Source organism: Actinia tenebrosa, unplaced genomic scaffold (genome assembly GCF_029948245.1).
Source record: "Actinia tenebrosa isolate PJP-AT-01 unplaced genomic scaffold, QUT_ActTen_1.0 PGA_scaffold6__47_contigs__length_16458017, whole genome shotgun sequence".
NCBI lineage: Eukaryota > Metazoa > Cnidaria > Anthozoa > Actiniaria > Actiniidae > Actinia > Actinia tenebrosa.
In genome coordinates, this window is record NW_028292583.1 from 7,379,366 (window position 1) to 7,404,935 (window position 25,570).

Sequence of the window (25,570 nt, forward strand, 5' to 3'; positions counted from 1 at the left end):
ATTCTTTACAGCTGCAGCTGCAGTATAAAGGATAAGAAATGTCTCTCTTAGCAAAAATACCTAAAATCAGATTACCCCTAGGGCTGATAGTCGGTCTTTAATCACATTGAAAACTGAGCAATCGATCTATATTTTGAAACATAAAATATAAACCTAATCAATTGTCGTTCTATGATTGAATTATACGAAAGAATACATATTGTCGGATCAGTTAAATTATATATAAAAAGTCAAAAAAAAATTCGGTTTGTGTGATGGGGGTGTAAGGAAATTGAGTGAATTTACTAAAAATATAAAACTGGGTTTACCTTAATTTTGTACCATGAAAGTTGTAATAGAAGTCCTTTTCGATTTCTTAAGATCAATAAAGATGCGTATTGATGATATGAAAGAAATTATGGGATAAGTTAGGCTATTTTTTCATTCACTCTTCAAAACTGAATAATATGTATATGACAGGTCAGTTTTGTCATGTTATGGCGACCAGTTCTTTTGTTATTTCATTCTCATAGAATAATTGGGTCTTTTTTGGTGTAGCAAGATTTATTGTATCCCGAATTTTTTGTTTTGCACGGTATTGTTTAGCTCCAAAATCACTAATTAACCTCTCTTATTGTTTTTTCTAATTCTTTTAATGCTTCATGTGCATTACACATATCCATCTCAAGTTCATTCATTCATTTATTCCGTTATTCGTTCGTTTTCTCCTTCATTCGATCATTTGTTCGGTCATCCATGCGTTTATTTGTTAATTCGCCTTCGTTCGTTCATTTATTCGTTCACTCATTCAAACATGCGCAGAAGTTCATTTTGTTCTTTAGCATTTTCATATCGTAAACACTTCTTTCCCCCTGTCATTTAATGAGAAGAAATGCTCAAACCTTTTAGTTGTAAATAAGCAAGAAAGCTCTTGTTTGACCCCCTGGCAAGCAATATGTTCATCCCGCTTCCGTTATTCGCAGGAAGAAAATCAGGGACTTACGTCCTTGAGAGATGATTCAATCTTGATAACTTATAGATGCTTTTAACTACACGTCATATTCATTATCGGCTTAAAATTAGTTGAATGACTCTTTATCCTGACTTTGGATTACCATGGAAGGCCAGCAAATAAGTGAGATCAAATGATGATATTTGATGAGACGAAAGAGTAAGGTTAAGCTTATCTCATATTAAAGAAAGAGCTAGAAAGACAGGGTAGATGGCTATGGGACAGTAGGTCATCTAATTTAAGTACGATAATCTTAGTTTTCTCCTCTAATTTCTGACTGCTGCTCTTGTCTAATCTAAATGCGTCTTATTATTTATTACGATAAAAAGACAGAGATATTTCAAAGTCTGGCGAATTTTCTTGAGCGAGCACATCCCACAAGGCATTGTGGGTCTGTGTCTAGATACAAGGTGAATACTTGCCGCCTTCCGCTCGTCGGTTCCTCTGTCTACAATTCAGACCCACTTACAGACCCACTTTTAATTTCACGTGATGACTTTTTTATCAATCAAAGGGTGTCTCCTTGAATATGGCAAAGGTCTACCTAATCATTAACTTGTAACCAGTCTTTCTTGGGAAAATTGGGGGGAGGGGTGGGGTTACGAATCATGAATCAAGGTGATTTGAGGTCAAGTGCTGAAGATTATGACAGGCCAAAAATATTCATCATCTTGTGCTACTCCAGAGCAACTCCGGCAGGAGGACAGATAAATGTACTACTTAATTGGATTCTTGTCGGTATACAAACAAATTCATTGAAGATTACAAAATACACCCACAAATGTATTAGTTGTCATCAATCCTTTATGGCCAGCTGAGATGAAATTTGCAAGATTATAGCCAAGGTCAACCAATCAGATTTAGGAATTTTCCATTCTTTGTTGGAGCTCACTTGAAAAAGCTATGACCCACAACCCATTATGGTATTCAAGATCATTTGAGCTGGCCATTGTTCGTTTGAGGCATTTAGAAAACAGTCAGTAAATAATTTATTTAAACGATTAGATCGAAAAACAAAATGTTTGCAATAGTAATTCCAGTAGTAATCCCTTAGTAGGAAGGTAACTGTCATTATCTGGAAAGCGAAAGTGTGTCTAATTTAGATTATATACATATATAAATATATTCAATTACAGTGTCATATGTACAGAGATACAGTGACTTCATAAAAAGATGCTTTCTGATTTATAAATAGTTACTTTCATAAACAACAGTATTTATAGCCGGATAGTTTTCCACGAATTAAAACATTGATACAAGTGACTGTACCATAAAAAGCGTTACACAGGATAATGTACAGTGTATTAGGGCGTACATGTTACATGGTACATGGTACATTATGTTAGACAAGGTAATGTTATGGCAGTTAGGGTGATGGGTACATAAGGCAAGATGATGTACAGTGTGCTAGGACGTGGATGTTACATGGTACATGGTACATTACAATAGACAAGGTGATGTTTTGGCAGTTAGGGTGATGGGTACATAAGGCAAGATGATGTACAGTGTGCTAGGACGTGGATGTTACATGGTACCTGGTACATTATGTAGACAAGGCGATGTTATGGCAGTTAGGGTGAACGGTACATAAGGCAAGATGATGTACAGTGTGCTAGGACGTGGATGTTACATGTTATATGGTACATTACATTAGACAAGGTGATGTTTTGGCAGTTAGGGTGATGGGTACATAGTGCAAGATGATGTACAGTGTGCTAGGACGTGGATGTTACATGGTACATGGTACCTGGTACATTACATTAGACAAGGTGTTGTTTTGGCAGTTAGGGTGATGGGTACATAAGGCAAGATGATGTACAGTGTGCTAGGACGTGTATGTTACATGGTACCTGGTACATTATGTTATACAAGGTGATGTTATAGCAGTTAGGGTGATGGGTACATAAGGCAAGATGATGTACAGTGTGCTAGGACGTGTATGTTACATGTTATATGGTACATTATGTTAGATAAGGTGATGTTATGGCAGTTAGGGTGATGGGTACATAAGGCAAGATGATGTACAGTGTGCTAGGACGTGGATGTTACATGGTACATGGTACATTATGTTAGATAAGGTGATGTTATGGCAGTTAGGGTGATGGGTACATAAGGCAAGATGATGTACAGTGTGCTAGGGCGTGTATGTTACATGGTACATGGTACATTATGTTAGATAAGGTGATATTATATCGCAATATCGTATTTATCATACACTTGTCGTACGTATCTTTCCTACGGATTTAATAATATTCTCCTTTGAGCTTTCTTCATCCGTCTTTAGCAGTTCTAACAATTGTTCAAATGTTTCATTGAATTTATTTTCCATACATAGTAATCTTTCATCGATATTGTCCAGCTTTTTCTCCAGGCGTTTTATCTGTGCCACTTTGTCTTTCTTTTCTTCCTTTATAGATTTATTTTCGAGAATAGGAATCATATCCTCATTTAGTTCAATGTTACTACTTGTGCCGTCCGCTTGATAATCAAAACCTGGGATTTTACCGTTAAGATTATAAACCGCGTTTTCATCCATTGACTCCTTCCGACTATTCGTTTGTAAGGTTAATCGTGCGTTCGATAATCGACGTGCTCTGGGCTTTGTTGGATTCTCGGTCAGAAAGAATTCCTCCTCCTGCAATTGTAAAAAAAAGTATTCATATTTTAATAAATAGACCCAATTTGAGTATTTCTGAATTGTATAAACAGTGAGCATGCATTCTGTTCTAGATAAGAAGGTTTGTACTGACGCTAAAACAGAAAACACCACGTACGTTGAGATCACTAGTATACCTAGTGTCATCCCGTTCAAGACAACATTTTATCTCGCTTCCTTACATGGGAATAAGATTCTTTGTTCAAGTTTCATCCATATGATGATTCGGATCTTCTCAAACATTGTCATTAAAAAAAGGAAAATACTAAAGGGAATGATATTTGGAATGGGTCCAGTCTACATTACCTCTTCTGTTTCTCCTAGGTTGTAGGCCAGCTCCAGTTCGTTTAAAAATTCCTCTCTAAATTTGGGATAAGCCTTGAGGACCACAAGAAGATCGTTCCAAGGGATGTAGTGGATCTCGGTGTGCGATTGTATCAGGAGACTAGCGTTTGCTTTGGGTAGGTATGTACTGTGCAGAGACCCATAATCACAGCTTATTGTGTCACCTTTACCTATAATCAAATATTGACAAAGCTCACTTTATATAGATAGATATATATCTAGATATATATCTAGATTTACCTTAAATAACAGCTATGACTAAATTGAAAAGGTTTACCAAATAGTTCTAGATTAATAAACAAATATATTCTTGGGGTGCATGACTCAAAATATAAATAAAAATAACAATGAAACAGTCGCCATGTTGGTTGATTTGTCAAGAGAAGCTGATAAGAAATGCTTTGTTTTTCTCGCCAGTTCCCCTTCCATAAACCCTTAACGGTTCCTTAGCACTTAGTGTCCGCTAAGTAATCTGTTTGACTTTGAAGTCTTGCTTACCTAACGTTAAAACTGTCATGCCATCTTTGACCACTTCCATGCTGCCTTTTACAATGAAATACAAATTGGTCACTTCGTCTCCTTGCTTGATTAAATAATGTCCTGGCAGGAAGTGACGTATAAAGAACCTAATGGACAAAGCACGCAAGCAGCCCTCTTCTGCGTTCTCGAATGCTGAGCACTCGTTGAACAATTTTTTATGAAGATAATGGCAGACATCGGCTCGTAGACACTCAGGAAATCGTTTGAGAACCTGAAAGAGTATGTTCAATAATTATGACTTTGTGCGTGGATTACGCTACTCAGACAATCAAAGTTCCCTAACGACTTATTTCATTCTTAATGACAGAAGGCCCTTGAAATATGTTGATTCTAGACGAGGAGGAAGGCCAAATTCCAACTCTGGAAAGATATAGACAGGGGAAAAAAAGAGACAGACAGACAGACAGACAGACAGACAGACAGACAGACAGACAGATAGACAGAAACTCAAGCACAATGCGCACCCATCAGATGCATACATGTTGTCTAATGGATACTTATATGTATTTACGGAAGCAAACACCCAGATCTGTAATTTTAACCCGATAGTTTTATGGTCGCGTACTTTGAAAACGGACGTGGGAGAACATACGGCAAATATTAGATACTAAGAATAGCTGTTAAAGATTCCCGAATATAAACAACAAACATCGTTTGGCTTACATTTTCGATGTCGACCCCTTTAGTGTAATTCCATTCGTGTCGGAAGTACTCTTCGAGGTCCTCTCGTAAACTATTCGGAATTTTATGGAATTTAGCAAACTCCTCGATGACTCTTAAATCTTTATGAAACCGCGATGTTCTGGAGTAGAGTCTCTGGATGATAGCGGTCAGGTTTCCAAAAATAGATGCGTACATTAGTGCTGTTAAGGAAAAAATTCAAAAACTGTCATAACAATTAAGCACCAATCAAGTAGTTAGAGCAGATTTTTTATTGCATCTCATGGCGTCCATGTGTCTTGCCGTGGTCGTGACGGTTTTGTGTTTTGCCTGGATGGAAAGTTAGTATTACTCAAATGCCGCTGCATTCCTTGGTCTATAAAGGGTTTGCACCATTACGTGATTGCAGTCATGACAGCAGGCAGGAGCAATTAAATTTGGTCTAATCTGATTTACACGAGAAAGAAATCATTTTCCCAGGGGAGAACGACTCTATTGTCGTGCCTCTTGTCATGGCTGCCATCACGTGATGGTGCAAAGCCTCTATTGGTAGTCAATGAATTGAATGGTGGTAAAATTGACCAAATAGATACATACCGCCAACAATCATAACACATATAGAAAAAGCCTTCTCTGCATTGGTGTCGGGTGAAATGTTACCAAAACCGACAGTCGTCAGACTTGTTAACGTGAAATACAATGCCGTGATGTACCGATCATCCAACGCAGGTCCATCATTGCTCGGATCTGAAGCATTATATTTCATTCCAAGATCATTTGTCAGCGACCAAATCCATCCTTTCTGCTGGTTGAATTCAACGTCTCCTATCGCGTGCCATATACAAGCTAACCAATGAGCACAGAGAGTGAATAAACAGGTGAGGAGTATGACCACCGCAAGGCCGTACTCAGAATAGCGGTCGAGTTTACGAGCCACACGAACGAGTCGTAGAAGACGTGCTGTTTTAAACAGACCGATTAAAGTTGCTGCCTGTGTGAACAAAAAAAAATCATGTGACTTTGACTCCAAAAGGAGCGAAAGCTCTTTGATTTTTTGAAGCAGTAACGTTAGATAGCTTAATAACTAAATACGACGATGTTCGCGTCACAAATGATAAGTAACGACCTAAATCTAGTCTTGAGTGTACAAAACGGCGTACTTGCAGCTTTTATGTGTTTTTGGAATGTCATCTGACGCGGATTCCAATACCCAAACAACTAATCGACGACAATTTCACAGGTTGAATTGGCCATAAAAACGATAACGCATTAGATATACAAAAGAAAGAGAAAAAGATAGAAAGAAAAAAAAAAAAGACAGACAGACAGAAAGTAAGAAAGACAGACAGACGGACAGAAAGACAGACAGACACACAGGCAAAAAAAAAAAAAAAAAAAGATAAAGAACACTTACCGACTAGCAATTACATTGTGTGAAATCTTCACAACGCAGTTCCTAAACACTCCGTCTCTTTCGTACCAAAATAACACATACGATTTTTTGGTAAAGAATACACGTTAGATTACCTACTAAGAGACGTTGTTTAGAAGGTGCGACTGCGCTAATAACACACAGCGGTATTTGGTTTGAATATGCTTACATTGTCACTCACCCCTTCAGCAGAGGGATTTACCATGATGTCGAATGGAATGGCTGCAAAGAAATCTACGATAAACCACGTCTTCAAGTAATGAAGCGCAATTCTCTTAGGTTGACTGATAATCTCGTCACCATTAGGAGCTATGAAAGTCGTTCGAAAATTGATCAAAATATCCACGATGAACATCATATCTACCCAAAGATTGCAGATGTGTAGAGGAGTTGCTTCAGTCATAAACCAAGACGAAGGTTTTCTCTTTTTGATTTGCTGAACGAGTGTAAAAGCTACCGTGTATGGAATCTCGATGGCCGTGTAAAAGACCAGAAGGAGGATCAGCCAATCCCAGATGGCTTTGAAGAGCGAGTCATGTCGTAATGTCCAAGGATGGATTTTACTCTGTCCTCCTCGTTGAGATGTCGAGGGGTTTAGCGACATGACCTGTGGAAGGGTAGAAAAATATCATTATCATCATCATCATCATCAACAACAACAACAACAACAACAACAACAACAACAACACCAACATCATCACGACCATCATCATGACCATCACCATCTTGTTTCATCATCATCATCAACATCATCATCCTGTATCACCATCATGTAACTTCCTCCTCAGTCATCATCATCATCACCATCCGGCAATATCATCATCTTCACCACCATCCTGCATCATCATCAAGACTCAACTAAGGCACCTAGTGGCTTGATCCAATATGACTACCTTCTATCTGAAAACAGGAAATTTTGACTGGCATTTTTCACGGGTCGAAGCTGCTTAAAATAATGCATTTAACGTACGCAACAAGTCTGTTTTTGCTTTATACAAAGATAGCCTATTGTGAGTTTAAAGCAGTTTGCGAATTCAGAACTGAATTAAAGATATAAAAAAAGAAAAAAATTAACTTGGAACGAGGCGATTCGAACTAACGTCTTGCAAGAGGAATTTTTTAATTAATTAAAATAAGTTTAAATTTTTTTTTTCTACACTGCCATACCACCGAGACATCCGCAGAGCTGGAGCGTCGTATGGACTTCGGACCTGACGGCAATTAAATCCTTCCGCCCTTATTTGTACTTCTTTTTTCTTTCATATTCTTGGTTTTAAAACTTCAAAAGAATAGATCAAAAATTGCCATTCTTCCTTGCACCCCATGATATTGATTGTTCAATTCCACGCTACCCAAACACTATTTTTTCCTCAGTACGAAATTTAGAGCTCAGTTTGTTTCGGCGAATCCGTCTACGAATTGTGTAAAAACCCTTCTGACACGGTTCTTTAAAGAACAGCATTAAAAACATACCAAACCTTAATTCTAACTCAATATTATTTCAAATAAAGTAATTCATATTTCTATAGAATCCTTACAAACATTCCCTTCCATTTGCTCTTTCAAGTGTCCTGTTTTGTTTTGTAGTTTTATCTAAAACCAACCACTTTGAACTGGCCCGAATAATTAAGTCATCTTCTTTGTAGAGAGAGTGAAAAGAAGCATTGTTATGGTCCACGTCTCAGTAGAGCTCTATTGTCGCTACAACGAGCTGTTTTTCATACTCTTCAAACGCCTATATTCATTATGATCATATCTTAGATATAAGTATTTCGCCCTTAAAATTTAGAAATATAGATAAAGGGAATATAATTTTTCACAAGAAAACATTTAAATAAAATGTGACTATTTTTTAGGGATTTCATGAAAGGAAAAAAGCGAAAGATCCAACGTAACAAGCCGCTAACATTTCGAAAAAGAATTACGTAGATACTAAGAGTAATAAAATATATTGAAGTTTTATACCTTTACATTTTGGTTAAGTTCAGTCAAATACATCATCATCTTTTGAAAACGGTATTTTTAGCTCATAATATCAAACATCCTGACAAAGTTTTCATTCGAGTATCCCTTAATATTATCACACAAGGTTTAAGGCATGAATCGTAAGCTGAATGATTCGTCCACTTCGTCTACTCGGTACGATATGTAGCCGTACGTTACATAACTTTGCTATTTAGTATTTCATGAACATTTCGACTATAATAAAAAGAAAATTTGTAAAATTCCGAGGTATTTTCCCACATACAGAGATATTGGATCATCTCACTCGCCTAACATCTGAAAGATAGATTTATTACAATCAGTCAGAGCTCAGTATCGTATGTTTGAAGTAACACTTTCTATGTTGTAAAATACTTTAGCAGAAAATATAGGAAAATAGCTATACGTACGCCTAATAACCAAATGCTTTCATGAAACGAAGTTTTTCGTACATTAACATGGAAATAAGAGAACAGATGAGAAAGATGACAAGACAGATGCACACGGCTTATGAGAATAAAAAAACGTCTTGTAGTTAGAATAGAAATTGATTGTGACAGCACAAACTACCTTACATTTTAATGGCTTCTGTAAGAGTAACGTGACGAGATCAGAAATTACAGCTCAATTCACTCATTAATCGAGGTTTCCATCTTATAGTCCAATTTTATTATTTATCAGCTATACCTCATTATTTTTTAGCGAGGTAGACAGTTCAATAATTTGCTTGTCTTTGCGGTAGATTTTCCCAATTTGCTCAATAGAATATTACCTAACATATTTAATTTTATCTTTTCACTTAATGTCTTGATCTCACCTGTTAGGCGTCCAAGTTCGTAGCCTCTATATCAATTCTTTCTGCTCTAGACTATACAATTCTTACGATTTTTATCCGGAATTCGGTCACAACAGTTTAAGATAGTCGAGCATCAGGCTGCCAAACTTTCAAAATACAAAATACATTATTGGGCATGAAACAATAAGGCGAGTTTCCAATGATATCACTGTATAGGGATCGTATATTTACACCTGCATGGCACACGTTCACTTCTACAAAAAAACTCAAATTACCTGCTCTAATGTTAATTATTTAGCAAGTATGAGTATCCATTAGCACAAACAAGGCTTGGCTTATAATATAATATATAATTTCATAACATACGATAATTAGGACAATAAAAAGATTACTGGTATGTTTTCACCATACAGGACGAGATCATTGCATGGGCTTCCTGTGTCTGCTGAATGGTATTTCAATACAAGCAGAATATAATATTCTGGATCAGTATAAGGTCATGATTTATATATGATGTGACGGAACTTTGTTATGTTGATTAAGGTCTTGTTTTAGGTCTTGTTTTAGTCGGTTTTGTCTACGTTGGGCAGTGTTTACATCATAGCTATATCCTTCGTCAGTCTTTTTCATTAAATTTGGGAGCCGAGATTTTTTCCAGATACAAGTGATTTAGTTCACTGGTGGCTGAACGAAATGAAACTTTGTGTTATGGGAGGGGAGGGGAGGGGAGGGGAGGGGAGGGGGACTGACTGACTAGAATGATATATTTAACTTCGAATTCCGACCACAACAAAATAATAACATAATCATACACAAAAATAATTGCATAATACATCTACGAAATTACAGTCCTTGAAAAGAAAGAATAGAGAAATAAGATAATAAACTTCAGGCATAACAACAATAAGCCTTTTCATAGTTTAAGAATCGATTCCACTGCGCATGCGATTTTATCCCGAATATCTCACCTTCTTTTGTTTAATTAAGAACAAAAGAAGGTTTAGACAAAAGAAGGTGAGAAATTCGGGATAAAATTGCATGCGCAGTGGAATCGATTCTTAAACTATGAAAAGGCTTATTGATGGAATTATCGATATTTAACTTCATCATTCTTAATAGGTCGATCGATGTACATATTGTGTACAAGATGCCAAACTATTACTTACTTACTTACTTACTTACTATTATACTTCACATTTACTTTATATTTCGGCATAAGCAGTGACTGCATAATACTCCCTCAAGGACTATCTTTAAAAAACAAATTGGTTTATACTCTCTCGTCATCATTAATTCATGTAAAGTGGCAGCTAAAAGCTTAAAAAAGAGTGAAGTCACTCGTATGGAAAACTAATTCCGGGTCCAAAACGACTGGAGAAGTTCTATAAAGATCTTTCTTACTTTTACTTCGTTACAAGTATTGATATCCAAAGTTTTAATTCCAGGCGAAGGTTAAATAACCAAGAATATTGTTCGCTTTATCCTAGCAATTTTTGTAAACAGTTGGACTATGTTATGACCCAAGTTAGTTAGAAAATGCGAGTAGTAAGGATTTAGCGAGAATGATTAAAATAGGGGTATAAACGAAAAGCTCGGAATATCGTTAAAATAGAAACTTCCAGGGAGAATGATCTGTTGTGCATCAACTAACGATATTTGATTTTTCTTCCTCGACATTTACTAATGGCACACCACAAGGCATATTTGCAGAACATGAGTCTAAAACCCTTTAGATAATCCCTCAGCTTGTCGTATTGAATTGCTTCTGGATCGATTGGTTAGCTACTAGATTATCGATTATCCCGGCAATCCTAAAAGGATGATCACCGACACACGTTAATACTTAATATCCTATAATATTGACCTTTTTACTTCGATATTAATATCGTAACTCGCTGCGTCTTTGACCGTAGCATCACTAACTATTATTAAATGCTTAACAATTTTACGCCTTATAGACCATTCAATTCTTCTGGAAGCGTTTCGCGCTGTGATCATAAATAACTATCAGCTAAGTGTTGGCGTTATTTGGTGTCATAGAATCTTATCGCGCCTTTGAGCTGACTTTCCCAACTTGTCGATGTTTTTGCTCGGGTGTCTCGAGAAGGAAAGAGAGTTTGACATGACTGAACCACAGATTTACATTTGATTAGCAAAGAAAGACACAGCCTGAGGGTCTGTTTGGACGGCGTATTACTAAGAATATGCCAGGCAAGACTTCGTGTCACATTTAAGAGCAAACTGAGTCACGTTTCATTATAATTCTTCGGATTCGCACACGGCAATATTGTAAAACAGTAACTCTATTTTTATTATGATATTTAACTGATGATTTTTCGTGTCATAAATAAAGTTATCTATCTATCTATCTATCTATCACAGGCCACATTATGCAAAAAGAATTCACTCTTTGCATTTATCCTTCATACAAGGTTGCCTTTTAATGATTGCGTTACTTTTCTTTTCTATTCTTTCTTTTCTTTCTTTTCTTTTCTTTTCTTTTCTTTTCTTTTCTTTTCTTTTCCTTTCTTTTCTTTTCTTCTCTTCTCTTCTCTCTCTCTCTCTCTCCCCCTTTACCTCTTCCTCTTCTTTTCTTTAATTGCTCTTTTTTCTCAGTTTCTTTCCCTTTCTTGTTTCCCCAATTTTTCTTGCTTTCTTTCTCTCCCTCCTTTCCTTCCTTCCCTTCGTTCTGTCTTCCATTCTTTAAGATACGAGCTCACACAAACTCATCACATTTCAAACGTGGGCAGACAGTAAAAGCCTACAAAATCCTTATCATAAATAAAGTGTTATCCGTTGGTAAGCGAATGGATGACCGACAAACATCTTGATATCCGAGGGGAAAAGGTAACAAAATAGATTTTGTAGTCAAAACGGTTAATACTTCAGGGTTTACTTCACATTTTATACCATTCTTCAAGTAATTAATAATTTACCAACGAAGAGACATCTTAAGTCACCCGGTGACTTGAATTATAGCTATTAACAAAAGCAAAATATTCTGCTTTAAATGATCAAGCATATGTTTTTGAAAATATTTCGATCCTATCTGGGGGCGCGTTGTACGGAACGGATACAACAATGATCGATGGGATCTAATTCTGAATGGATTTTTGCGGCTCTCCAAACGGTTTTTAGCCCAAATAAAAGGATATAAAACAAAAATGAATTATTAGGATGAATATGCAAGTCGGTAAAGAGAGTGCCAATAAGAAAGAAACAATATATATCCTTGAGCTTTCATGTCTGAAATGCTGGAAACACTTATATTTAACAGTAACTAGTTCACAAATCTGGATGAAAATACAAATAAATCAAAATGAATAACATTTCATCGCCTTTTTGAACATTTATTGAAAATCCAAGGGGATAATTTTATGCCTAGTGCTTTCATTGACGTTATAAACAAGAGAATAATGCCTTCAGTTGAGAAGAAAGATTAGATGTAAACGATGCAGAACAACACTGAAATGTTAAATGTCGGTGGGTCGTGCGCGTGAACCGAACAAAGTGACAATAAATAATGACTGGTATACTAAGAGACGGAAATAAATTAAAAATATTATTGAAATCAGACTTACAAGTCCACGAATTCCGACTTCTGGAGCTGAAATGCTCACTCGAGTGGGGAGTTTTGCTGTCATATTTTGTGAAAAGATGTCCGCGGGAAGTGTTCCTCAAATAATCATGTTTCTATGTCAAAAATGAATCTGCCCATAGCGTTTGGATCGTTGTTGCCGGTATGAAGGAATACCAAGTTGACTCCCGATTCATTCGATTGTAATATGAATTAATGTTAATAAGGAATATCGAAGAAAATCTTGACGTCATGAGAATGATAGTAGTGACCTAGTCTGTAATGTTTTTATCAGGCCTGGACTTAGTTGATGTACCTGGCTGATCGTTAAAATACACTGTCATCTTTGCATTGAATCTTTTAAAAAAAAGACGTAAATATTTCCATCTGGATCGTGTTTTATATACCTGATTTCCATACTTTTGAACAAAGCGCTATGTATAATTATCTTACAGATACATGGCGCCCAAAACAGAGCAGCTGAAAACGAGTCACCCAACGTTAGCTTGAAGGATATTAGACTAATGGTCGTGTAGCCCGGTGAATCTGTTTTAATAATCCGTCACCTAATCGATTGAATATTCTAACTAAATATGGGGTTACCATGAAAAGATGGAAGTCAAGCTATGAAAGAGGATATGACTAGTGATGCTTAAATAGCAGGATACCGTTGTATCTTCAATTCTAAGCATGTTCTGCGTATGGAAAAATGAATGAATTGACCTTGTTCATCGCGTGCGTGAAGCAATGTTTTCCCATTACAGTTGACATTTCTGTTCCCAAGAGTATCATTTCTTTGTTTAACGTTTTTGCATGGGAAGTTACATGAATATGGATACAATTCAAACAAAGAATCATAATTTCAAAAGAATGGCAAATCGCGTCTGAGATGGAAAAACATTCCACGACGAATAAGACAGAGACTTTGGAGTCAGTGGGCTATATATATGACTTTTCAAGTTTACCGTTTGTAATAATGCTAAAATACTCACAATTATAAAACTAAGTTCTTATAATCAAAAATATGAGAAGCACGAACCAGCAGGCGCGTGCTTTCTAATTTTTCAATACAACCTAATTCTCATTTTATCCCCCAAATAAAAAGTATGAAAGTATCAGCCTCTCCGTCTCTGTAAAACTTGTTAATGTTTAAAATCTCAAATACGACAGAAGCAGAGGAGGAGGGGGGGCGGGGGGACGTTAAATACTACCCCTGTTTTTCCCAATCCTCGCCAGACAAAATATTTAATATTATTAACTATAACAAACAAACAAACGCCTCCCCCGTCACCTATTAATTTTTTTTTCTCCTTGCCTTAATGATGTATGTGTGTTTTCCAAAGTATTTATCCGTGAATCACAGTCAATCTCACTCTTGCTTTCAGCTGAATGCACTTAATGGACAGTGCTGTCTTTTTGTCATCACGGGAGTAGATTATCTTGATAAGCCTGGAGCTCTTATAAATAACGCTTATAAACATTGCAGTAGGTAAGGAGATCAGAACGTATAGTACGGTTATTTTGCTGATTAATCATGAATACTGGAAGTATTGTCACCGTAACATCCGAGTATTCTTTGATGCTTCCATGCTTCTTTCTTTTGAGTTCCCTTTTGCAAGTCTCTCTGGATTTTTTTAGTTTCATGGTGTCTATTTTCTTTTCATGGATAACTTTTCTTCTTCAGTATTCGTGCTTTTTTTCTTTTAATTTGTGTGTCTTTTTTTCTCGCTCCTATTTCCCTTTATATCTTTTTCTGTCTTTCAATCTTTCATCCTTTCATTGCCTAGCTCTTTTTAAATCTTATATATAACCTTCTTTCCCCCTTGCATTTAATATATGAATGCATTTAACGGTTATTATTGCTCTTAGGCCCTGGCTAAACGAGGAAACATGTTTCCAGAAACATGTTTACCGCGCGCATGTTTCCTCGATGTTTCCCAGTTTAGCCACACGCGAAACATTGCTGCGTGCAAAAAAGTTTGCTTCCAAGACGCAAAATATGTTTTTGCTGTGCGGCAGAAACATTTCATGTTTCTAAGACGCATGGAAACATTGTTTCCCGATTAGATGTTTCCTGACAGTTTTGCCACCTTTGGAAACATTTAGGGAAACGCGTTTCTGGAAACATGTTTCCTAGTTTAGCCGGGGCCTTAAGCTTTTAATTCTAGCTTTCCTTTTCTTTTCTTTTCTTTTCTTTTCTTTCCTTGTCTTTTCTTTTCTTTTCTTTTCTTTTCTTTTCTTTTCTTTTCTTTTCTTTTCTTTCTTTTCTTTTCTTTTCTTTTCTTTTCTTTTCTTTTCTTTTCTTTTCTTTTCTTTTCTTTTCTTTTCTTTTCTTTTCTTTTCTTTTCTTTTCTTTTCTTTTCTTTTTTTCTTTCTTTTCTTTCTTTTTTTCTCTCCTATTATCTCTTATTCCCTACATCGAATCATTTTCACGGGCTTCCAACTTACAAAATGTGTACAAAAATTCTTTTATGTCTAACAAAAAAACAATAATGCATTATAACTACAAATTATCAACAGCTACCAGTTATCGATATCCTAAATCTGTATGTACATACGATATTTATAGACAACACTACCATTAATTATACATGCAGCTCTATACTTGCATAACTTATTGCTGAAATGGTTGGAGGTATCTCGTTAATGAAAGACTAGTGGAATAAATAATCAGTTGGTAGAGATCCCAATGACTAGCGAACAATTCCTGTTGTAATATTATACTGATTCGATATTAAAAAACTGAGTTTTCTAGTTTCGGCCTTCTTACCAACCGTACCCTATCTTTGTATTTATGTAGTTTATGTAGTTCAAGATTCATTGAGCATTGAAAGTGAAATTAGGTTTCTATTTATGTAAAAAAATCGGAACCACAAGCGATAAATTTTTTTCTAGTATTCTGGGTTCCTAGGGAAGTTATCTTCTCTTCATTCTGAATAGGAGTTGGCAATATAGAAAAATTCCGGCTGTATTCTTTATCGTTTCCAGGTTAATTTTGTTGTTTTTCGGCTAAGATGATTTTATTAGGATAAAATAAAAATCGTATCTATTCCTGCCCTCGATGTATAGATGATAAAACAAAGAACAAGCTAGAGTAAATATATTCAAGTCGAGATAAAAATAGCCAAGAAGCTAGTTTGAGTCGAAATTAAACAAAAAGATGAAGTGTGAAAGGGGTAACAATGTGGCAGGCGCGACAACCTTCGCGGGGAAAAAAGGACAAAGCTTTCGTAGTGGAGTATTTTTACATCCTGATGTTATCTCGTAGCCTGTGCTAATCCATTCAATAGATTTGTGATAGCGGATTTAATAGTGAGATACATGGTTTATGTATGGAGAGGATAGCAAGCCGATTATTATCGTTATTTAAGTACTTAGGAACCCATAGTGTTTCAATATAAGCGTATAAAGAAAATGAACTGCCAGACAGACAAATTCAACTAGTATTCATGCTTTTTCAGTGTTATTACTAGCAACAGCACACCATATAAAAAGAGAGTGCGTTTAAGAACCACTTAACAGCCGTCGATCTTAACTATTCTTCGTCGGCCAAGAGTGAACCTGAACTAAAATATACTGTATTTCTTTTTCTGGTATTCTGGCTCTGAGTAAATTAATTGAGGCAGAAAAACAAGAAAAAAGATAGAAGGTTTTCTGTTTAAATGTGTTTACCTCGCTAGCAGGAGTACGGCAGAGTTTCACCGCGCAGGCCATAATTTTGAAGGTTTTCAATGCGTTATCTTCGTGTGTGTTTATCCATTTCGATCTATGGATTAGATTTGTCACAAGCCCTTTGGCTGGTTAGAGACGGTTTTATAGCCGTGTGGCTAAAACACAGGTATGAGGTCTTTAATGGACGAAGTATAGGTCCTGTTTGTCACTCATAGACCAATTTGATTGATACCTTTCGATTGAGCCAATAAGACTCAAGTGTTGATACGCCGACAGGTGTTGCTAGGAGTCTAATTCTCTTGACTCATTAGTCGAAAATTTATCAAAGACAATGCTGAGGAAAGCGGGAACGCTTCAGGTACATAACTTTTACCATTGAATGGTTAAAGGCTGATAGTTTTACAAACACGACCAAAGGGCAAAATAACTGAAATTGAAACCAGTTAATTGAATATAGAAACAAGACGATACTCTAAATATTCGCATCAATTATCACAATCTATCCCCATAAGTAATAAATAAAATATATATGAGCTTATCGATTTTTCTCCGTAATTAATCCCTTTAAGCTCGAAGAGGAGGGGAGAGATCTAGAGAGGAATGGATTTCAAGGGGGAGTAATATTTTGGGACAAGATGGATGTTAAGCCCTCATACACTGGAGTTTTAAGAGTCGTCAATAAAAAAAAAAGATAAATAACAATTGACTCTAAAAGGTGCCGAGCATCGTTAAATAACTGACGTTTGAGTCAGAACCCTTAAAAGGATCATACAGAATATATTTTCGACCCCCATACCCTTCGAGGATCATCCCTTACAGATAATAAAGAACGCACTTGGTTGTACATTGCATCAGCTCAGCTAACAATATCCACCAAAATCTATTAATGACCCGCAAAGATCTATGGAATGGAGCATTTAATATAATGAGAACATCTCATAATGGTTTTTCCACATTTACGGCTTTCAATTTTGCATCTGTCAGCTATATAAACTGCCATGAATTTATTCATCATGCGATTATATACAAACACGGAAGGGAAACGATTTTGGACAACAGCTACTGAATTTGAATTCGAAAAATTGAAAATGATCTTGGATGCGATGCTAAAGAAATTTTTTTAAATTATGCATTTTCGTGTCCAGCTTGCATCGGAGATAATTTTAGACTTTATCAGTTAGGAATGAATTTATATTTGAAAATCATTTGCAATAAAGATATCAATATTGAGTTGTTTAGGAATGTTACGTCTTTTATGATCTGTGTAGGTAAGGATTATTTAGTTTGTAAAAGCAAATTCTGTACTTGTTTGATTGGTCGTTTGATGCTGAAGATGACTTTTATAATGATGACTAGTGAATATCAGAACAGGAAGCCCAACTAAAATAAAAGCGTTAGACAAAATGACGAAAAAAATTGTGTTCTTACCAAGGACTACCTTTTACAAAATGTCGTCCAGCTTTGTTGCAAGTTTTTCCGGTATATTCTGTACTGACATCATTTACATATGAATATGATACATCTCGGGCTTGTTATGCAACATACAACAAAACCTTCACCAATCTCCCCCCCCCCCCCCCCCCCTTTTTTTATAATATATCAATAGGGGAACGTTTGGCAAATTACTTTTTTTCTAAACTCGGCTCCGCCCTGTGTGAGTGACCGTAACGAACTCTCGTTACAGATACCGCTGTGTTTCTTGACCACAGACTCATTCGAAGGTTAGTCTGGTCAGCAGCTCAGTGTCAATTCTTCAGAATTACCAACTGCATCATTACTACACCTATTTCATGATTTGTGCCACCTGTACAGTTAGTTTTTTAAATGCTTTTTTTCCCTGTTGGTCGCGTTTTATGAAAATGTGCATAAGAACACGAACATTTCGTAATCGATTCAACACAAACTCTCTGGAATTCCACAGACGTCCGTGAAAACAAATGAAAAGTAACCCACAAAAGCACTTAATTCACAAAAACCCTGATCCCTGATAACTGGGTAGTGCTGAAGCAATGGCAAACGAGCAAAGCCGCAGAGCTTTTACGACTGAACCCGCACTTGCATTTAACAATTTTCCTCATCTTTTCAAGCACTTTCCCAATAAATTAAGGTGCAATATATATTTTTAATACATTTGCACGTCATCCAATCATCTCTTAAACCAATATCCTTTTTTATAATGTTTACTTGTTTGTTTAGTTCTTTCGTTTATTTTTCGACTTCATCCTATCTTTTCCTATATATAACTTCACGATTTTCATTTGCAAACCTCAAATTTCTTTTGTAAAAACTTTAAAGTAAAATTTATAAGCGGTATACTCGTGAACTAAGTAAAAAATTGATGAAATAAAAAATGATAATGACTTTTTTAGAGAAATCAGACTTTTTGCTTTTATTTCTTTTATCCTTCCTCTATTGATCAATCTTCTTGTAAGGAGGCTTTGAAAAAAGGATGAGACAACCGCAAAGACAAATTTATTAAAAAATCAATTAAGAAAAATTTGTTTTTTTTCAGTTTGGATGTTGACTTTTTAGTTGCGTCACTTCTACCACGAGAAATATTCATATTTTTTTCTTTGCCTATGGATGAATTTCTTCTTTTTCTCCGCATTTTCAATGAAGCTTATTTCTAAGAATTTAATATTATTACAGCATTTATTTGAAGAAAAAAACCTATTAAAAATAAGAAGGGAAAAAATGGTTTAATTTTATTTCTTTATGGATTAGCAAGTTTTTCGTAACAAAGTATTCCCTTCTTTGCTGTACTAATTCCTCTCCATACAACTCGGTATTGTTTGCTCTCGTTCTTTATAAATAAATATCCACATACATCAGTTTGAAGCCACCAATATAAATAAATATAAAGTCTAATTCGAGTTTTACGAACTAATATTGATTGGCAAATAAGTCAAAGGCTCGCGGCAAGAATAACTACCGAGAAGGCAGACACTCAGGCAATTGTCAGTGATGATTTTTTTTTATCGTTTGAAAGTTTACTTAAACGAGAAATTTATCTTGAAATAATTTTTTTTAAGAATCTGGACAGTAATTCAAAGCTTATTTATAAAAGTATTTTTGCATCACTTTTGCACGAATAAAAATTGTAGTAACAGATTCTTATAGTGATACCTCATGATTTAGTCGACAATTAGAATCACAAATACTGTTGTTTTTTGTTGTTGTCGTAGTGTTGTTTTTTTTTTTTTTTTCCCAGTTATTGTATTCTTATGTTATGTAAGCTACCCGTTTATATTTGAAGGCTGGGCGGCAGTACTCGCGTTATCAACAGCAAAAAAAACAATGCAAACCTTTGTTAAGAAAGAGAGAAAGTGCGAAGAGCAGAGACAGAAAGCTACCTACCACTTCCAGAGTTGGTCGCCTTATTTGTGAACGTCGAGTCATTGGAACTGAGAGCCGTTCCATTCGACAGGGTGAATTCCTACGAACTATTTGAGTGCCAACAATCCAAATTCACCGGGGTAAAGTAGGCGGTGTTTTACTGCCCGCGAACCAACAATAACTTCCGAGTACAGTCTTTCAAAGACGCTTGACAATTTAAACCCTTCCACCTCAGCTGTCTGTATGGATTATGAATTTACTTATAGATGTTTGAAATGATATAATTCAAATTTGGCAGACACAAATTAACTTAAAGAAAAGTCGAGCCAATAGCTAGTCAAACATGACTATCGTTATGGAAAACCAACCGGAATCGCAACCCTCAATTCTAAAATGGTTAGTCGGCTAATTTGGTTTAGATTCTAACTGTTGATTGGATGAACTAGTTTATTGGCCCTGCAAGATATTTCTTGGTTCTATCTCGTTATGTGTTTTTCGTTCGGTGAATCTAAAGTAAATAAAGTCTGATTTTATATTCAGAAACAGGTGGTATAGTACCGCGGGCTAATAATTTTAAATTCGAATCAAGTTCATTTGACAGCTTGTCACGAAAGTGTACTATCATATTCAAGAAAGCAGTGCCGGGCTGTTCAAGACTGATCACGGTAGATCGCTAGCTTTATCTTGCTGTAGCAATTCTCGTTAAAAAATATTTAACTTTCCACTGTTACTGTTTATTATTCTTATATAAAGAGAGCGCAGTTAACCAGATCCTGAGCATTTTACTCTTTGCCTAAAGTATGTGTCACTTTAGTGTTATTTTCTTAATGTTTTCTCTTTCTTTTTTTTTTTTTTTTTTTTTTTTTTTTTTTTTTTTTTTTGTCAATTGGAGTAAGGAAGACAAAATATTGGAGAGTATAATGTGTGCAGACATAAGAACAAAACCAGAGAATAAGAGATTCATTAGATATACGATTAAACTCAGTCAAGTAAACATAAAGTCAGTTTACCGACTTATTCTGCTTAGTCAAAAAAAATGAGTTCTTACAAAACACCCAGTTAATTCAGAGGTCGTTTTTTATTGGTCAAGTCTCAGTAACAAGATCAGCCGTGGAGCGTGACTATGAACATTTCGCCGTCTATTCTAGTCAGCATCAATAAAGCCAATCGTGACCTCTAAAAGTGTCCCAGTTACGGGGATTTTATTTTCAAGTACTATGAGGTTATTTAAATAATCGATTTAACATTCAAATTTATAAAAGCTTCTCAGTAAATAATTTCTCAAAAACCTTTGAAATCTCTGAAGATAAGATCTAGCAATAAGGCAAAATAAACATTTGTTTGATTTTCAGCATCAAAACAACATCCCACCGAAAGGTTAACATGGCTCATTTGTTTTTCATGTAACGTACCCGTAACGTAGTACCTAACGCTACGACCTACGTTTAAAACAATACAGGAATACAGGAACTAAATAGCTGGCGGTCTGAAAGTAAATACCGCATAGTATTTATATATAGATATTTTGCTAAAACCATAGTCTCGAAATCAACCAACAGACGGCCGGATACAAGCTCTTTCTACAGGTTTCTCTTTTTCTTCTTTTGGCCAACATTTTAAAAGCTATTTTCGCAGCATAGATCCTGCTCCAAAATAACCTCTCTTGACAGAAAAAGATTGAACTAAAGTCAATACTTATTCCTAAATCAGTATGCAGTGCATTTGCATATCACGAGGCACACAGTTATTTTCTTCTCTTGACAGAAATTTTAAAAGCTATAAGCAGCACAGATCCTGCTCCAAATAACCTCTCTTGACAGACGAAGATTGAACTAAAGTCAACATTTATTCCTAAATAAGTATGCAGTGCATTTGCATATTAGGCACACAGTTATTTTCTTCTCTTGACAGAAATTTGAAAAGCTATTTAAGCAGCATAGATCCTGCTCCAAAATAACCTCTTTTGACAGAAAAAGATTGAACTCAAAGTCAATACATAGATTCTCAATCAGTATTCATTGTATTTGCATAATATCGGTATATATAGTTTTCTACGAGTCGCCACCGAGGTCTATTCAGTCATAATCGGTACGCTGCCGTAAGCCAGACCTGTCTTCATTACTCCATGGCACGAATAGAGCTAGCTTAGTCCTATATATCCGTTTATATATCCATCTTATACTTGCATATTATTGGATTATAATAATGATATTGTAAAATAGATACATCTAGTAATGACCAAATGTTACCTTTATGCGAAGAAGTCTCGCGTATAGCAGAAAGTAGTAAACAGCCGTTACCTGCTACCATAACACGAGTAGTAAACGCAAACGACTTGAAAACTGTCATAATATTTAGCGTCATTACTCCAGGGTTAAAGTGCGCAAGACTTTCGTATTAACTGATTGACTGCGCAAATTGCTTTAAGCGCTTTTCTTCCGTGCGGTCATCTTTCCTCGTTTTCGAATTCTCGGATTATTTTTTGTGTTTTTAGTTTTCCATTGTAAAATAAATACAAATTATATTTTCTTCCTTGGTTGTTTTTCTTGGGCTCTTTTTTTATAATTTTTTCTTTCCTTCCTTTCCGCTGATTCCTTTTTTCCTTCACTAGATCCCTTCTTTCGTTCCTTCTTTCCTTCTTTTTGCCTTCTTTTTATTTTTCCACATTACTTCAACATTTCTCTCTCGGTATTAACTTTCTTCTGCGCATGAATCTGCTTATTTCTTGCAAATTGCTAACGTTTCTGCAGACATTGTTTAAAACTCTTCATTTAGTTAAATATTATCGCACGACCAGATCACCAAATCCTATGCTTCTTAGAGACCTGTTATCAGTCTTAGGTGGGTTTTAATTGTTATCCCCTATCCCTATATATAATTCCAAGACAGCAAAACATTATCCAAAAAGTACCCGTACAAGATCCCGTTTTCCCCAAGAGCTTATTTTCGAATATCCCTAAACCTAATTCACCATTTATCAGTACTTCGAGACGTTGTTCAAACTGAAAGATGTTTTGATGTGTGCTCATTAGCCATTCCACCTTTTCTGGTTGTATCATGTTTGTGCCATGGCAAGGGGTAAATCCAGAAGTCTGAGAAGGATGGCGATGGCGGAGGGGGATTCACGCTCCCACGTAAAATTTTAAAACATTGTTTCCAGAAATGCTATTCATAGTTCCGATTCAGACGATAGCAAACCAGTCACCATTGCAGCAATTTAGGATTTTTATTCCGCGATCAGAATGTTAAATTCTGAGATATTCAAGTTGATTTGTTGAGCTTGTGAGACATAGCAACGGTAACTAAGGGGAGTCGGAACTATGCATTCTGAAAATATTTTGAACCAAAAAAGAGCTTTAAAAAATTATTTCCAAACTAAAATGGGGAGGGGGACCGCGGCTTGATTGCACTCTTTCTTACCCTACTGAATCCGCCCATGAAGGCTGAATGGCGCCTATATCTTCGTTTGGCTCTTCAAAAGGCGATCAATCAGTTTAGTGATCAATTGAGCCCATCCTATCATGCCAAAATAATGAGCGTATATGGCGCCCTTTACCTTCTCCGCCATGTATTCATTGGTGCTTGAGCATTCAGCGCTAGAAAGTTGGAGTCGTTGAGTCGGCGATGCTCTGAAAACCCAAAAACCAATTGAATTAATTTTTCGCTTTTTCCCCCCGGCTGCACCTGCTTGTGTTCAAGTTTCACAATTAATATGTTGGATAAATTGCCATCATTAGTTCATGAACTCAGTAATCTCGGATACTGCTGGTTGACTAATTAAGTTGCTGCTTAATATAACTATTTTTTTATTGTCTTCTTTATTATCGCCGACTACTTGACCATTTCATTTAACAATTGGCCGGGGATAGACGCATTGTCAAACAAACACAATGAACATGTATATCCGTTCATTGTGTTTCCAAACAGTTTTTTTTTGTTTTGTTTTTGTTTAAAAATTACTCTTTTTTGGTCGGATATTAAAGATATTACAAAAAATACTGAGTTGCTAAAGAATTGAAGTTTGAGTATTGGGTGTTCATAACAATAGGCGTTAACTTATGCATATCATGGAGAAATCCCGTTAAACAGACTCTTAGGGGATAATTCTCCAAAACTTTGCTAAAAAAATCATAGCAAATACTGGAAGTTTATCTTAGAAGTAAAAACTAACTATTTACAGACTTTTGAGGAATTTCGTTTCTAGAATTCAAAATTAATTAAAGAGCCTTAAATTTGGGACATAACTTTTGAAGGCGCTATTGTTAAAAGTTATCATACTGATGTAAATCAGTTGATTTTACGGAAGTGGTCTTTAAATTATACTCTTAAACTATTTAAGAAATTTGGCGACAATTCCTTTATTTTTTACGGGGCTAAAGCTTAGAAAGAAAGATGACTTTTTGGCACAAGCGTCGACATGAGCAACCGGGGACAGATCCTCTTTTCTCTAAACTGACTTCAGCAATTTCTTTCAAACTTTCTGAACATGAAACCTAAACATATCCTATTCAGCGCTATTCAACTTCATTTTGCTGGAAATTCTAGAACGAATGCTAAAGCTAAAACAAGATCAGCTCCATTCCCTTTCAATAATTGGCCCGCGTTTTCCAGATACGGGAGTCCTGTCGAATATTTAAGCATGCGCAAAAAATGAGTCATTGGATGGTTTCATTTAGTGTAACTTTGCTCGCGTTATGGTGGAAAATGAAACCTGAAGCTGAATAAGGAAAGAAATCCAGTTAAATGAAACCTGCGAGTTTGAATAGCTAAACGGTAAATGATTGAGGGAAAAGTTAAAAAATTACTGCTACAAGTACATGGTTTCTAGCTAAACCTTTCTTGGAAATAATTTCAATGTAACTAAGGTGTCTTTGCTGTTCTTTGTTTATGACATGTGTAGTTTAAATTAAATTCTTTTAAATGCTGGTTCAGTTGTATTATAAAGCGCTAGCAAATTAGAGTTTCTCTTGTAAAAACCCAGCTAAAGACTTGCTTTCTTGCTTACAATTCCACAGGACTCCCATGGGAGTCCTGTGGAATTATCTGGAAATTAAAACGGGTCATCATTGCGACTCGAGCCAAACGGGAATCGAAATGTTTGGGTTCTGCGTTATTCGGTGCTCTGTAGCAATATAGCGGGATTAAGGGTTTTTTCTCATTCTAAGCAGGTTGACTGAAACAGCGCGTAACCATCACACAAAATATGAAAAAAATTATTGAATGTCTCTCGTTTTCTCACTGGATTCTTAAGATGGCTTCCGCTCATAAGGCAAGGCAAACTATTCAAGATTTGACTGTTTAGCTAGATTTCTCCACGGTAAGAAGAAGGTAATGATTGTCTTAAATGTGTTTTCTCGAACAAGATAAAGTTGGCTATAAAGCGAGAACAAGAACTCCTTATCCACGCAATATCCCGAATCCCAAAAGTAGACACTAGACGCATTTCCTCAAGCACCTACCTTGTGTCTTCAAAGACAAGCAACCGGATTCTTCATATCCATCCAATATGACACATTAGTTTTTCTTGACTTTCTTGTCATTCAGAACAATATTTAGATGGGAATCAAGGACGAGAAGACTTC

The 25,570-nt window shown here is 35.9% G+C and overlaps 1 protein-coding gene across 7 annotated transcripts; it reads right to left on the bottom strand.

The window, feature by feature from the left end:
- Positions 1-1,962: 1,962 nt before the first annotated feature.
- Positions 1,963-25,570, bottom strand: LOC116307089 (voltage-gated inwardly rectifying potassium channel KCNH6). 7 transcript variants are annotated; one of them, XM_031717235.2, is made up of 7 exons: positions 25,448-25,570; positions 6,794-7,231; positions 5,790-6,183; positions 5,196-5,395; positions 4,491-4,743; positions 3,954-4,162; positions 1,963-3,626 (listed from the first exon to the last, which is right to left on the bottom strand). In XM_031717235.2, exons 2-7 carry the CDS (start codon positions 7,226-7,228, stop codon positions 3,201-3,203), a joined length of 1,917 nt encoding a protein of 638 aa, XP_031573095.2. In that variant the 5' UTR covers positions 7,229-7,231; positions 25,448-25,570; the 3' UTR covers positions 1,963-3,200. The 7 variants fall into 7 exon arrangements, with proteins under 7 accessions (XP_031573095.2, XP_031573094.2, XP_031573092.2 ...); XM_031717234.2 differs by lacking the exon at positions 25,448-25,570 and adding an exon at positions 22,238-22,323; XM_031717232.2 differs by lacking the exon at positions 25,448-25,570 and adding an exon at positions 20,010-20,816 and having other exon boundaries at positions 6,806-7,231.